The sequence below is a fragment of the Oryctolagus cuniculus genome, chromosome 5, assembly GCF_964237555.1.
Source record: "Oryctolagus cuniculus chromosome 5, mOryCun1.1, whole genome shotgun sequence".
NCBI classification, from domain to species: domain Eukaryota; kingdom Metazoa; phylum Chordata; class Mammalia; order Lagomorpha; family Leporidae; genus Oryctolagus; species Oryctolagus cuniculus.
The window spans coordinates 169,212,756-169,226,245 of record NC_091436.1 but is presented as its reverse complement, the minus strand read 5'-3'; the positions used below and the strand labels follow the sequence as shown (position 1 = coordinate 169,226,245).

The window sequence follows — 13,490 nt, the reverse complement described above, 5'->3', positions numbered from 1 at the left end:
TTCCAGCCGTCCTAGCCACATCTGAAGTGCTCGACAGCTACACTCTCATCGTTGCACAGCCCTAGAATAGAGAAAAGCACAGAGGTGGATGTGTGAAATCGATGTAAAAATTTATAGTCATCCCTGGTTTGAAACCAAGAAGGAATTATTAAGTTCAAAGGCAGACGTGAGAACTACGTCACTGAAAACAAGACATCTCAGTGAAAGATGTCAGCACTGATGGATTCTGAATAAAATGGGTTAAGCTTCTTGTAGCCAATATTATCCTTCAGAAACTTAGCTACAGCGAGAAAGAATGCCTCACTTAAGACAAAGAAGGAAAGCTCTCCTTAAATAACAAAACCAAAGACACTTTCATATTAAATTAGCATGGAATTATATGTAAGACAGTAACAACCTACGCAAACCAAGTTATGTTCATACTAACTTAATCTTTCCTTGCCCCCCCCCAAAAAAAGAAATTAAATTTTCAATATTATTCCCACAACTATTTTTCCTGATTCTAACTCTCTGCAGTCTTGCCTCGAGTTCCACGGCACTTGGCAGCCTGGACACTGGGACAGTGCACGGTGGGCAGTGTACTTGAGGTGCGAGGTCTGCTCCCTCCTGGCACAGGACCCACAGCCAGTGTGAGACCTGAAGTAGCCAACCTTCACCTCAGAAAGCAAGCACCAACATCACGCTGATGAAGAGCGCTCCTGGAAAAGTGGAACTGTTATGAAGAAATGTATTTAGAGAATTTTTACCCCAAAAGGTCCTGAAGAAGGAGTCTCATAAAGAAGTGACCATTTGTGCTAAGCTCAACTTTATCCACAAAGGACAAACTTACATAGTTTACACAGACAGCTTATATTGCCCATTTCAAAAAAAAATTTCAGGGTTATAAGGAATATAACTTCCTTTACAATTTTCACACCGCAAATCCCGAGGGAGGATTTCCCAAACAACTCTTTACACGACAAAAAAGTTACCTCACCATCTTACGTTAGGCTGGACACAGCAGACAGACCTCAGCAGTCTCTAAACCTGAACAAGTATGTCCTTTGCTGAGACAATTATGTCAGCTGTTCCTACAAGTCGCCTTTCAAAACCCAGTGGAGGAGCGGAGGGGAGAGGGAGACAGATGCTGCCTGGGACACACACATCCCACGGGTCTGAATCCTCACTCCATGTCCTATTCCACGCGCCTGCTGGTGTGCACCCCAGGAGGCAGCTGGCGATGGCTCGACCGCTTGGGTTCCCAGCCACCCACAGGGGAAACCGGGACTGAGTTCCTGGCTTTGGCCTGGCCCAGCCCCGGCTTGTGGCCATCTGGGGGAGTGAACCAGAGGACAGAAGATTCTCTCTCTGTGTAACTCTGACTTTCAAATGAATAAGTACATCTTAAAAAAGAAAAGAAAAGAAAATATCCTTCCAAGATCCCAGGACCTCGGAATACCCAGCTACAGCGTACACAGAAACAGTGTCAGTGACTATTTTTTTGGGTTGAATCCAGAATACACTCATCTTAACAAAATAGGTGATTGGTTCCCAGAGACAGGGCCAAGACAAGTGATAATAATAGAAATAATAATAAGCAGAGAGGAAAAAGTGAAGTGCTGTTATTTACGATGAGATACAAGCACTCGAATTCTACTCTCAAGGAAAGTCTACCCCACGCTAAAGCTTCTTCTTTCTGACATCTCTGACTCCCCAGGCTTGCGAGCAGGTGTCTGCATAAAGCCAGAGAATGCGCTCCCTGGGCAGAGGCAGCTGCGTTTCACAGCCGTGCGGTCACATACGCTAACAATCTCAAGTGAGGCTACACTCAACCTAGCTTCATGAGGAAATCCACATGACTGTCTCATGCCCAACACTTATCGTGCATGTGAGAGAGGGTGTGTTACTTTTTAATCACCTGCTATTTCAATAAAGATTAATTAATCTGATAAGTAGTTGAGACCGAGAGTTGGGCGGTGGGCAGGACTCAAAACTGGCATGTACCAGTTGCTCCCAGGCCCATAATGTTTACAGAGTGTCCCAGAGTTAGACACAGGGAGGAAAAAAAAAACAATTCACGATGTAAACAAATAAACAGATGACACCTAGGCTGTCCATCATTCTGGCAGCTGGCGTCATGCACGTCTACACAGCAGAAACCTGAAGGTGGCCTCTGGCAGGCTCTTTGGTCACTGACAATCCCAGCTATCGCCTCGGCGTTTTCTCTGTGGCTGACGATGCCATTAATATACCATTAATATACCGGCCTGCTTCATGGTGGCCAACTGTACTTCTTAAGGAATATACTGGCTTGTTTTCAAATTATGATTTGATTTCTCATAAATAAAATGCAAACAGAAGCAGAGCGTTCATTCTCGATGTTTCCATTTCCCTTTACGCTCATTTACATCATTACTATTTAGAAATAAAGACTAAATCGCAACTGACCGCCTTGCTCCATAAAATCAGGTCCCAGCATGATGTTAAAGCTCGTTACAAAGTCCATAAATAGTCCTGGGCAGCAGGGCAAAACTCACTATTCAGAACACTCTCCAGTTTCTGCGTCATGGATCCTCCAACTTTTTCCGTTCCATCCGCTTCTAGTTTTTGATGGATGGCTAGGGAAAAAAAAAATCCAGTTTAAAATGTAGGCCACTTTAACGGGTGGGAATATATCATATCAAAATGACATTTTTAAACAGCTCTAAAAAACAGTCCTGTGGTTTCCACCACCGAAACGGAGCACAAACATGCAACACTCCGCAGAGTCCCCAGCAGACACCAGGCTGAGTTGTTCACAAACACGACGGAAACAGCACACACGACACACACTCAACCGTCCGGTCTTCAAGACTGAGTGCAGAACTCCCTGGACGAAAAAGAAAAGCGAATCTTAGGGCATCCTTGGTCTTGGGACCAGTATGTGGGATATCTGGCCACAGGAAAGTGGATTCACCACTTGCAAAGCAGAAGACTATTTGGAGTCCATCCATCCCATCAATTTCAGTTTCAGCCCTGGGAGCTAGAGCATGGCAAAACACATATTATTCGTGTTCCATTCACAACAAATGACTTCCCTGGAGGCTCCAGAGAACTACCTAGCAAGATCTGTCCCCCTCTGACAAAGATTATTGGGAAATCACCTAATAATTTGTATTTAGGGGCCTGGCACTCTGGCGCAGCAGGTAAAGGCACCAACTACAATACTGACATTCCATATGGATGCAGATTCAAGTCCTAGCTGCTCTACCGCCTATCCAGCCCCCTGCTAATGTGCTTGGGAAGAGCAGCAGCAGATGGCCCAAGTCTTTGGGCTCCGGAAACTTCGTAGGAGACCTGCATGAAGCTCCTGGCTTTGACCTGGAGCAGCCCGAGGCACTGTGGCCATTTGGAGAGTGAACCAGCAGAGGGACAATCTTTCTCTGTCTCTTTGAATCCCTCTCCCTTCCTCTGTAACTCTGCCTTTTAAATAAATTTAATCTTTCAAAAAATTTATATTTAAAAACGGTTGCCCTCTGAAAAGGAGAGGCTTTAAACAAGACGCATCAGACTCTTTAGGAGAACTGAGAAAATTTTCAAAACAAAAAAGGCTGAATATAAATTCAAATTCAGAACTGTGACATAATAAAAACATCAAGGCAATCATTAATTGAGAGGTGATCAAAACTCAAACACTGTGGGAAGCCTCTAACGTATGTATATTGCAAGTACATTCTCATTTCATTTCTGTTTTTCAGATGGAAAAATTATAGCTCCAAAAAAAATCTAACAAACTGACTTAGCAAAACCCAAACTGTGAACTTAACTAGTGCAATCCCAACCCAGCGTCCATGTAGCCTGGGCACCAGCTGCACTGTGCTCATATCTGCAAGATAAGAATGATCAACTTGTGTCCGCTGCAGTCACACTCAGCCGCAAACCAAGGGCCTCCTGTCCCCCCACACCCAGAATCCTTGCTCTTTCACAGAAAGTGCTCCAGCAAAGCCCGCAGGCAGGGTGCTCCTGCGGCCCTCACGGCCCGGCCGCACCAGGCACGCGCGGCTGTCCTCTGCGTTCGAATGGTTGAGTCCAGCTTCTCCAAAGGAGCTAGCAGGCTCTGCCGGAATCCACCACCCAGGTGGCTTAGAAATGACAATAAACAGGACAGTCTGTCTAGGAAAAGAAAAAAGGTGTGTGCTTCTCTTATCAGATCCTTCCACTCAACGCATTTCCTGTGACTGAGACAATTCTCTAACATTCAGGACTCGGACGCACCACAAACACATCCCCAACGGCCAACACCACCTAGTTCTCTGCTCCTTCTCATTTTAATTTTTTATGTTGATCTTGTTCTTTTTATTTTTGCAAAGTCACCTCAAATTCTGCATGGAATTCTGAAATAGACTACTCTCTTCCAGGGAGGAAGGCAGACCCTGCTAAGTGCCAAAGACAAAGACTGCAGGCTCTGTGAGCGCCTCTGCTCGCGGCCAGCCAGTAAGCGCGCTCTGACCGCTCTCCACCCTGATGCAGAGGAACTGCGGGCCCGTGGTGCTGTCGGACAGAGCAGCCGCTGCGTGCGCTTTGTCCCGCGCACCGCAGTGCCTCCCACCTCACGGCGGCCCTGCCTCTACGGTGCTGCTTCCCTACTCAAAAGCAGCATGAAGAGAAATCACGCAGCCACACTTTCTGACGTTGACATAACCCATCAGTGATCAGCAGGTCAGGGGGAGGTGACCCTGGTCCCCCAGCTCAGTTTACAGCCCTTTCTGCTGACAAAGCAGCTTCCTCCCGCCCACGGCCACCACAGCAGAGCCACTGTCAGAGCTGTCAGCCAGGCATGAGGGCCGGGAGACACTGCGATCTGATAAAGGCAATCCTATTTTCCAGAAAATTAAACCAAATAACCCAGCGTCTGGTTCACTTGACCTTGTGTTTTCTCTGAAAACATTTTCAGTGGAATAACTCAATGAGCAGCTTGGTGCGGGATCACAGGTTTGTCACTGTTTCTAATCTATTACACTCAGCTATGGGAAGCACTGAACATCGCGGGTTTGTGTCTCGGGAACAAAACAGGTATGCGTTAAAGTATTCTTCAAAGAAAAGCCAAGGCTGCAGAAAGACTGCCTGTGGAGTCACTGAAATTATGCGATCCTTTTGCTTAACTCTTGAATAAATGTGAATGTCAGATCTGCAAATTCAATAAAAACATGCGCAATAACTGTCCATTCATTTACACAAATGCCATCATGAAATGAGGCATGAAGGAATGACACGTGTGTATGGGCAACATCTGTGAGGATCCAGTGTCAGGCACAAAGTTACATTCATACTCTAAGCGGTCTGTGTGAGAGGAATATTCAGACTGGGTCAGAGTTTGGCAAACTATTTCCATGAAGAACCAGACAGTAAATATTTTAGGGTTTGGGGGCCACACAGGGCCTCTAACACAACTATTGCTACTACTGCTATTACTACCACCGTTACTAACACTACTGCTCCTACCAATTCTTCCTCTCTTTTAAGCAACCCTTGAAAAACTTAGCCATGCTTCAGTCCTGGCTGTACAAAGACAAGCCATGGTCTAGGTTTTAGGCTCCTATGCCAGCATCTGAAAATGATACCTACTAAAGCAGGAAATGAGGGGTAGATCAGATGCATTAATACTTTAGATTTATAAACTCTGCCAAGCTTTTATCAGAGTGGCTAAATCACATAGAAATTATATTCACTGTGGTTGCTAATCTGGGATTCCTTTACCTTCTTCCCTGGTTGTACTGAAATCAACAGCAAATAAATAATTGCAACTACTACAAAGAAGACCGACCTGTAGGAATGATTCTCATTTAGATAACTGGCTACCTTCATGTATCAACAGACACTAACAACAGAATGTGCCAGGAAGTCCGTTCTGGCCCACGCCGCCTGGAGCAGCAGCACCACAGGAAGACGGGGGAGAAGACAGAGGACAGAGAACAGTGAGGTGGGCAGCGTGTGCTGTCCACTCTGCTCTGGCCTCCTTGGATTCCATGAAAATTCACTCAGGCAGCTCTGGCCCACGGGCTTCTCAGAAAGAGCATGCGCCAATGCCGGGCCTGCAGAAACAAGCAACTGGACCAGTCACTAAAGCAAAGCCCAGGGCGGGTCGGGGGAGGGTCCCCAGGCAGGAGGCGAGGGCCCTGAGGGGCTCCAGAGCAGCCCACTCGGGACGACAGGTGTGAGCAGCGGCTCTAAGAGGCCGTAAGGACTGCCAGGGACACAGGCCAGCGCTGGGCCACAGTGGGTGGAGCCGCATATGGGTTTTGCTTCTTGTCCCGGCTCCCTGCTAATGTGCCTGGGAAAGCAGTGGAAGATGGCCCAAAACGTGGGCCCTGGAGGAAGCTCCAGGGTCCCGGCTTCGTGGCCCAGCCTCCGCCATAATGGCCATTTGGGGAGTGAACCAGCGGATAGACAATCTCTAACTCTGCCTTGCAAATCAATCAATCAAACTTAAAAAATAAAAATTAAAAAAGGCCACAAGGGACATGAAGTGGATGGCACAGCGGCTGCCATGGGAAAGGGGGGTCTGTGGCCAGCAGCATTTCTGTGGGATGCAGATAAGAACAACCCATACGGCGCAAGCGAGGTTAACACCACAGGGAGGTCGCGCCCGTTACGATTCTTGTCAAGTGCACGTAGGAAGAAATACAAAGCTTCAACCAAAGCATACAAACCTGAAGATAAGCAAGACTGCTGACTGCACGCCTGACTGGCATGGACTGGGCACGGGCCCGCTCCACACACCTGACTGGCATGGACTGGGCACGGGCCCGCTCCACCAGAGAAGGACTGGGTGCTTCTGCAGGAGCAGAGAAAGCTCCCTAACCAAGGACAGCAAGGCGGGGTCTTCTTCCCGTCCACTCAGAACCATCGTCCTGCTCCCTCGTTTTTCTCATCGCCATTGACTCTGCTCCTTTTCTAACCACTTGGAGACTATTTCCCTAGAGCCAGCCCCGCAGGAAGTGGGAAGAAACTGGGAGAGGCACCCTCTCCCCACACAACTGAGGCACACCCTGGCAGAGACAGGGAGCCGGGCACCCCGCCAGGTAGCCGGAGCGGGGGAAGAGCAGCATCCCGAGACAAGCTGTAGTGACATCTGCCACAACACGCGGAACACTGGAAGAACTGAAGACACAAGTCATCGAAGGCAAAGGCTTATCAAGTGTGGGTGACAGGAATGAATACAGAGCTCACAGCCCAGTGCGTGCTGCCCAGGGGCTTCTCCTTTCTTTTTATGCCAGGCTATACCAATACATGTTTTAAATATTTAGGTTGAATAAAAAACAATCTATAGACTAAAGAGTTTATTGGTTTAGGATTTTTTTTTTCTCTCTGCAACATTGAAAGTTACTGGGTCAATTTCTTCAGAAAATAGTTCTCTCACAGCCAAGGGTTTGTGGCAAAAGACACTTTCAAACACACAAGAATTCGAAACATAAATGCACAAAAGACTTACCCTCCTGCTCAAAATTAAAAAAAAAAAAAGCCAACGATAGGAAAGATGAAATATAAAGAGACAGGCAACAAACACTGAAGTCAACTACACTTACAGGTATATGCAGGAAGCTTTAAGCAGCTATAGCAAATGTTGCAAAATTAAATGTACAAGACAAAAATAAATCTAAAACGACTAAAATGGAAAAGGTAAAATAAGGAGCTAGTTCTATAGCTTCAAATTAAATTAACACCAGAAAAAAAGCAAGGAAAATAAAGAAGTGCTAAACTGTTGTCATATACAATAACAGCCAAAAGACATCCTGGAAAATAATTTTGGAACATTTCTCTCAAATCTAAAAACAATACAGTCTACGTAACAAAGAGGTTTTCCTCTTTTATTAAGAACAAAAATTAATAGACTCAAGAAAAAAGGAAAAGAAAGAACAAAAATTTCAGCTCTGACAAATATAAATGACTAAAATTCTTCTATTAAAAAGTAAAAGCTCTCAGAGTGGTATTTTAAAATGAAATAAAAATTCTGACTCATGCTGCTTTCAAGTCACATGCCAGAAACAAGTATCTGAACGGTCATAAAGAATATTGTGGGTAACAAACCAAAAAATGCATACAAAAGGAAAAGCATGAAATATTATTAACACTGGGTCATTCTGCAGTGAAGAATTTAATCTGCTCCCAAAAAGGACAGGCCACTGCCTTAGGCTCCAGGGAGATAACCCCTAAACTCCAGGAATGCCCTGCCTGATGAAAGTGCCCTGGGCCACACCCAGTAGTGTAACAGTGTGACTGACAGCCAGGGCTTGGGATCACTGGGAATCGCTTGACTGGGTAGCCAGCGACCAAGGTCAGCCATAAGGACTACTGACCTGTGTGCGTGACAGTGCCCCAGTAAAGACTCCGGGCACAGAGGCTCAGCCGGCTTCCTCACACCATACACTGTCACCGGGAAGGTCACGACCAGCTCCCAGTTCCTGTCCCGCGCACCTCTTCCTTGGGTGGTACAATTACAATTTCGCCTTCTCTGTGAAATAAGCCACAGCTGTACCCAAAACATTACTCAGTGAGCGAGTTCTGTCAGCTCTCCCAGCAAATCGCAAAAGCTGGGCATGATTCTGGAAACAGCTTCTCATCCGCAAGAACCCGAGCCATCAAAGCTGCAAATTACACACACGCTTAGCATTCAAGGAAAAGCTTTCAGACTCGGGACTGAAGGGGGCCTGTCTGCCACGTATATAAGTGACCTGGATTTCAGCAAAACTGGTCACGCGCTGATAGCACATTATCGAACAGAGCGTCCTCTCCTCTCCTCTCCATCTGCGGCACAGTCACAGGAAGCTGACATATCTTAGAAACACAGTCTCTGTTCACAATCCTGTGAAACTAGAAACTCACTAAAAATCTTCTAACAACTACTAAATTAAAGAAAAAATTAAAATGGCAAGTTTTAAAATACAAAAAAAGGTCTACACTAAAGAATGAGTGTTTAAACAATAAGGTAGAAGATACAAATAAACGGATAGTGAAAAGGGTTTATACCATGAATCTTAAGTGATTTCAAAGTTATAAGGCAGTGCTAAAAAAAGAAAACATTGATGAAATAGAGAACTACAAGGGGAAACCAAACTGAAATAAAGTGCAGAAAACAGAAAATTTAAAAGTATGTGTGTGTAGCCACATATTTAGATACATATATTATCTATTACATATATGTATATATCAACTACCAGTACTCACCCCTCCCCCCACGTCACAGACCCACCGCAGGGTCTCTGTAGGGGGACGACCACATACTAATGGCCTCCGGGAGATGATCAAATAGTTTGCACAAAGTACTACCTGCAGCCAAACACATTACAAGTCCCAGATAACAAGTCCAAGCAGTACAACGGAGAGAAAAGTAAATGATAGCAGGAGGAAAGAGACCAGCCAAACCCAAAGGGCGGGATATCCTCTAGCACACACGGCCTGTGTCTACGACAGGTCAACGGCACAAAGAAATGAGACAGGCCAGGGGAGGCAGGGAGCTGCTCTAGCTCCAAACCGGCAAAGAGACTGAAAAAGCAAACGAAAAGCCTGGCCTTTATTTGATCTTAATTTGGACAGATCAACTATAAAAATGAAAATCTGGGGACCGGCATTGTGACGTAGCATGTTAAACTGCCACATTCAACACTGGCATCCCATATGGGTACCAATTCGAGTCTTGGCTGCTCCACTTTTGATCCAGCTCCCCGTTAATGCAACTGGGAAAGCAGCAGAAAATGGCCCAAGTGCTTGGGTCCCTGCACCCACATGGAAGACTTGGAAGAAGCTCCTGGCTCCTGGCTTCAGCCTGGCCCAGCCACTGCGGCCATCTGGGGAGTGAACCAGCAGGTGGAAAGTCTGTCCCTCCTTCTCCCCCTGTAACTCTGCCTTTCAAAAAAATAAAACAAACCTTAAAAAAAAAGAAAGAAAATCTGAGGATAACAGGAGAAATTTAAATATGAACTGGGAAGCAGATGATGTTGAAGAACTATTACTAATTTCGCCAGCTGTGATATCATATTGTGGCTGTGTAGGTAAGCGTCCCTATTGAGGCACTTGTGCTAAGGTACACAGCAGAGAAATGCCACACTGCTTGAGATCTGTTTTAAAACATCAGCAAACCCAACGATAAAAAATACTAATAAAGACATTATGGGGAGCATCAACAGCTGCTAACCCTAAGTGACATGGAGACGGACTATCCAAGGGTACTTGAAAAGGTTCACGGTAGGGGCCGGCACTGTGTGCAGTGAGCTATGCTGCCGCCTGCCAACACCAGCGTCTACACAGCTGCTCTGCTTCTGATCCAGCTCCCTGCTAACACATCTGTGAGGCAATGGAGGATGAAACCTGGACGGAGCTCCAGGCTCCTGGCTCCAGCCTGGCCCAGCTCCAGCCACTGCGGCCATCTATCACTCTTTCAAATAAATAAATAAATCTTTAAAAAAAAAAAAAAAGTTTGGGGCCAGAGCTGTGGCTTAGTGGGTAAGGTCACCACCTACAATGCTGGCATCTCACATGGGTGCTGCTGGTTCGAGTCCTGGCTGCTCCACTTCCAATCCAGCTCGCTGTTAAGTCCCTGGGCCCCTGTATCTGCGTGGGAGACCTGGAAGAAGCTCCTGGTTCCTGGCTTCGGATTGGCTCAGCTCAGGCTGTTTTGGGCCTTATGGGGAGTGAATCAGTGAATGGAAGACTTCTCCTCACCCCTCTTCTCTCTCTGTCTCTGGCTTTCAGATAAATAAATAATTATTTTTAAAAAGTTCATAGTAAATTGAATTAAAAGAAAATTTTACTTTAGTGCAACAAATGTGTAAATCCATGCATATGATTGAACTCTTTCCAATTTTACACATCTGAAAAGTCTTTATTTTGCTTTTGTTTTTAAAAGGTATTTTCATGATGCATATTTTCTAGGTTAAGGGACAGTGCTTAGTGCTGCACTCTGTATTTTTATGGGGTATAGAAATCTAGGTTGAGGGGCATCCTTTACAAGTCCCAGCTTTCAGAATGTCAAACTCTTCATAATACAAAGTAAAACAAATACCTGAGCAATTTTCACATGTAAGGCAAAAGACATTTCCAGACATGTAAGAATTCAATCAGCTCTTTCAAATTTTGAACAAGTCCACAGCCCACCAGGAGTTCATACACACACAGGAACACAGCTGTATGATTCTGCATAATACTAACACTAAGTGCCTGCCCAGCAAAGCATTTTCAAAAACTACAGATCAATCTCACTTAAGATAATTCTTGGAAAAAATTATAAAATGCTACTAATAAATCAAATGCTACTGTAAATAAGTATGATCATCCAGGAGAGGTTTTAGCTGAAGAAAATAGGTTTCTAACATATACAACTCTCTACCCGATATAATACCAGCTGTGCAATGTAAGCTAAGAAAAAAGACCAAAAGACGTACAGAACGTGTTACTGTGATCGTCTCTACCACGAAAGTAGCTCTTGCTAATCACTGAGCTATTCTGATACTTGTTATAATATGCATTTCCTTTTCACGAAAAAGCAAGCAAGCTGGATAAATGTGTTCTTATCTAAAGGCTTCAAAGTTACTATGTAGCCATTTTCAACAAGCCATGAAGTCACCTGCATGCGAGTTGTTGGTCAGCATTATCTTTGCTAACCTTCAAGTGTCCAGCATACTTATACTTGGGAAACATTAATAAGTGAGACTACACAAATGTAGTACAACAAACAAGACTCCTGAAGTGCGCCACAGGAGGCCACACACAGAACAAAGACCACAGACAAACGCAAACGTACATGTGGACACAAGCCTATTTTTCAAAAGGTCGAGGGAAAGGCCACATCTCCTCAAGTGCAATGACCTCATCCACAACACGACACCCATTTGTGCCGCCACTCGGCCGAGGAGGAGTCACCTCTACCTAACGCTGGGCTCTACACACCTCTGCTCAGGTTGTTCCTGCTGATGCAGCTTAACATTGACGAGTGCTAGCTTTGAGACAACAGGAAAGCGAGCGCAAAGACAGGCACCACGTGGGGAAGCAGGGCACAGCGGATTACCAGGGCCGAGCACCTGCTTGCTCTGCGCCCTTCTAGGCCTCCACATTTAACCCCCTACCTGCAAAAAGGAGCTGCGTCAGATACACGTTACCCCAGCACAGGTCCACAGCCGGGAGAGGGCGTTAAAAACAGTAATGAGATGTCTGTGGCTGAATGGAACGTGCATGTCCTTCTGAATGGAATAGGTGCAGCCTCTTGATACACAGAGTTACAGGTACTCAGCTCACAAGACCTGGGGTACTAAAGCTATAAGCAACAGCAGCCTTCACTGAGATGGGTAAAGCCACGACACTTCTACTTCGTTAACTTCCCTCACGACACGGACGATGGCACAGACCGCGGTCAGCTCAATCCGTCCATGTGTGCGGGAGGCCAAACACACAAACGGTCACATTTACAGAATCGATGAGATGTGCAAGACACGGAGGGCTATACAAGGATTTTAAGAACTGAAGAACTGTACCCGCTGTGATCTCACTTCTTATCAGCCCTGGAGCCTGGGCATCGTGGGAGAGGTAGTCTCCCGTTTCACACATGGAAGATGGGTCAACGAAAGCAGCAGAGACAAATATTTGAAGTACCGAGCCTTCAAAGAGATTCCAGCCTGGGCCGCAACAAATATTTATGGCACATTTTAGTCCCCACTTTTATAAATACAGACGGAGCGCGGCAGCCTGTAAACGCGCCGGGAGCACGGTGTCGGGTGTCCGCAGGGAGCAGGGGCTCCGCTGATGGCTCGGCGGATCGCCTACCTGAGAGGGCGTCCTGCGCCTCAAAGAAGGTGCTGAGCCCGCCCTTCACGCAGGCCAGGCTGCCCTCGCTCTTCTTGCTGGCCTGCCGCTTGAGGTTGGCCACTGCCATCTTGAGCTGCTCAAAACTGAAACGAAACAGAGAAACTGAACGTCACTGCGAAAAGCAATCAGACAGACCATTACGTGGGAAGCTCGGAGCATCCAGCCAGATGAAAACCAAAAGCTTTCAGATTTTCACCTCCATCTCAGCCTTTCATGTACTATGCCCGTTTAAAGCTCAACTGCCCTCAGACGGTGACTGCCAACGTGTCAGGCCCCTAGGAAGTAAATGCAGACATAGCTATTTCATGGCCCACATGTGATGTTTGTGACTTGTAACAGAGAGGGTTTTAACTCACTGACGGGCAGATTTTTTTAAACACTTATTTTACTTATTTGAAAGGCAGAGCTACAGAGAAAGAGGGGGACAGACAGAAAGAGAGGTCTTCCATCCTCTGGGTTAACTCCCCAAATGGCTACAATGGCTGGAGCTGGGCCAGTCCAAAGCCAGGAACCAGGAGCTTCCTCCAGATCTCCCACTTGGGTTCAAGGGCCGAAGGACTGGGGCCATCTTCTACTGCATTCACAGGCCACAGCAGGGAGCTGGACCGGAAGCAGCACAGCCAGGACTCGAGCCGGTGCCCACAGAGGATGCCAACACTATAGGCGGCAGCTTCACC

General features: G+C 46.2%; 1 protein-coding gene across 4 annotated transcripts in view; it reads right to left on the bottom strand.

The window, feature by feature from the left end:
• The window catches only part of EXOC2 (exocyst complex component 2), a gene marked incomplete in the record, with an annotated part of 247,499 nt that overhangs the window by 161,988 nt on the left and 72,021 nt on the right, over positions 1-13,490 (bottom strand). For all 4 annotated transcript variants that reach the window (XM_070074885.1, XM_070074882.1, XM_070074883.1 and 1 more), the window contains 2 exon segments: positions 2,517-2,597; positions 12,772-12,896. In XM_070074885.1, coding sequence (XP_069930986.1) covers positions 2,517-2,597; positions 12,772-12,896 — 206 coding nt within the window.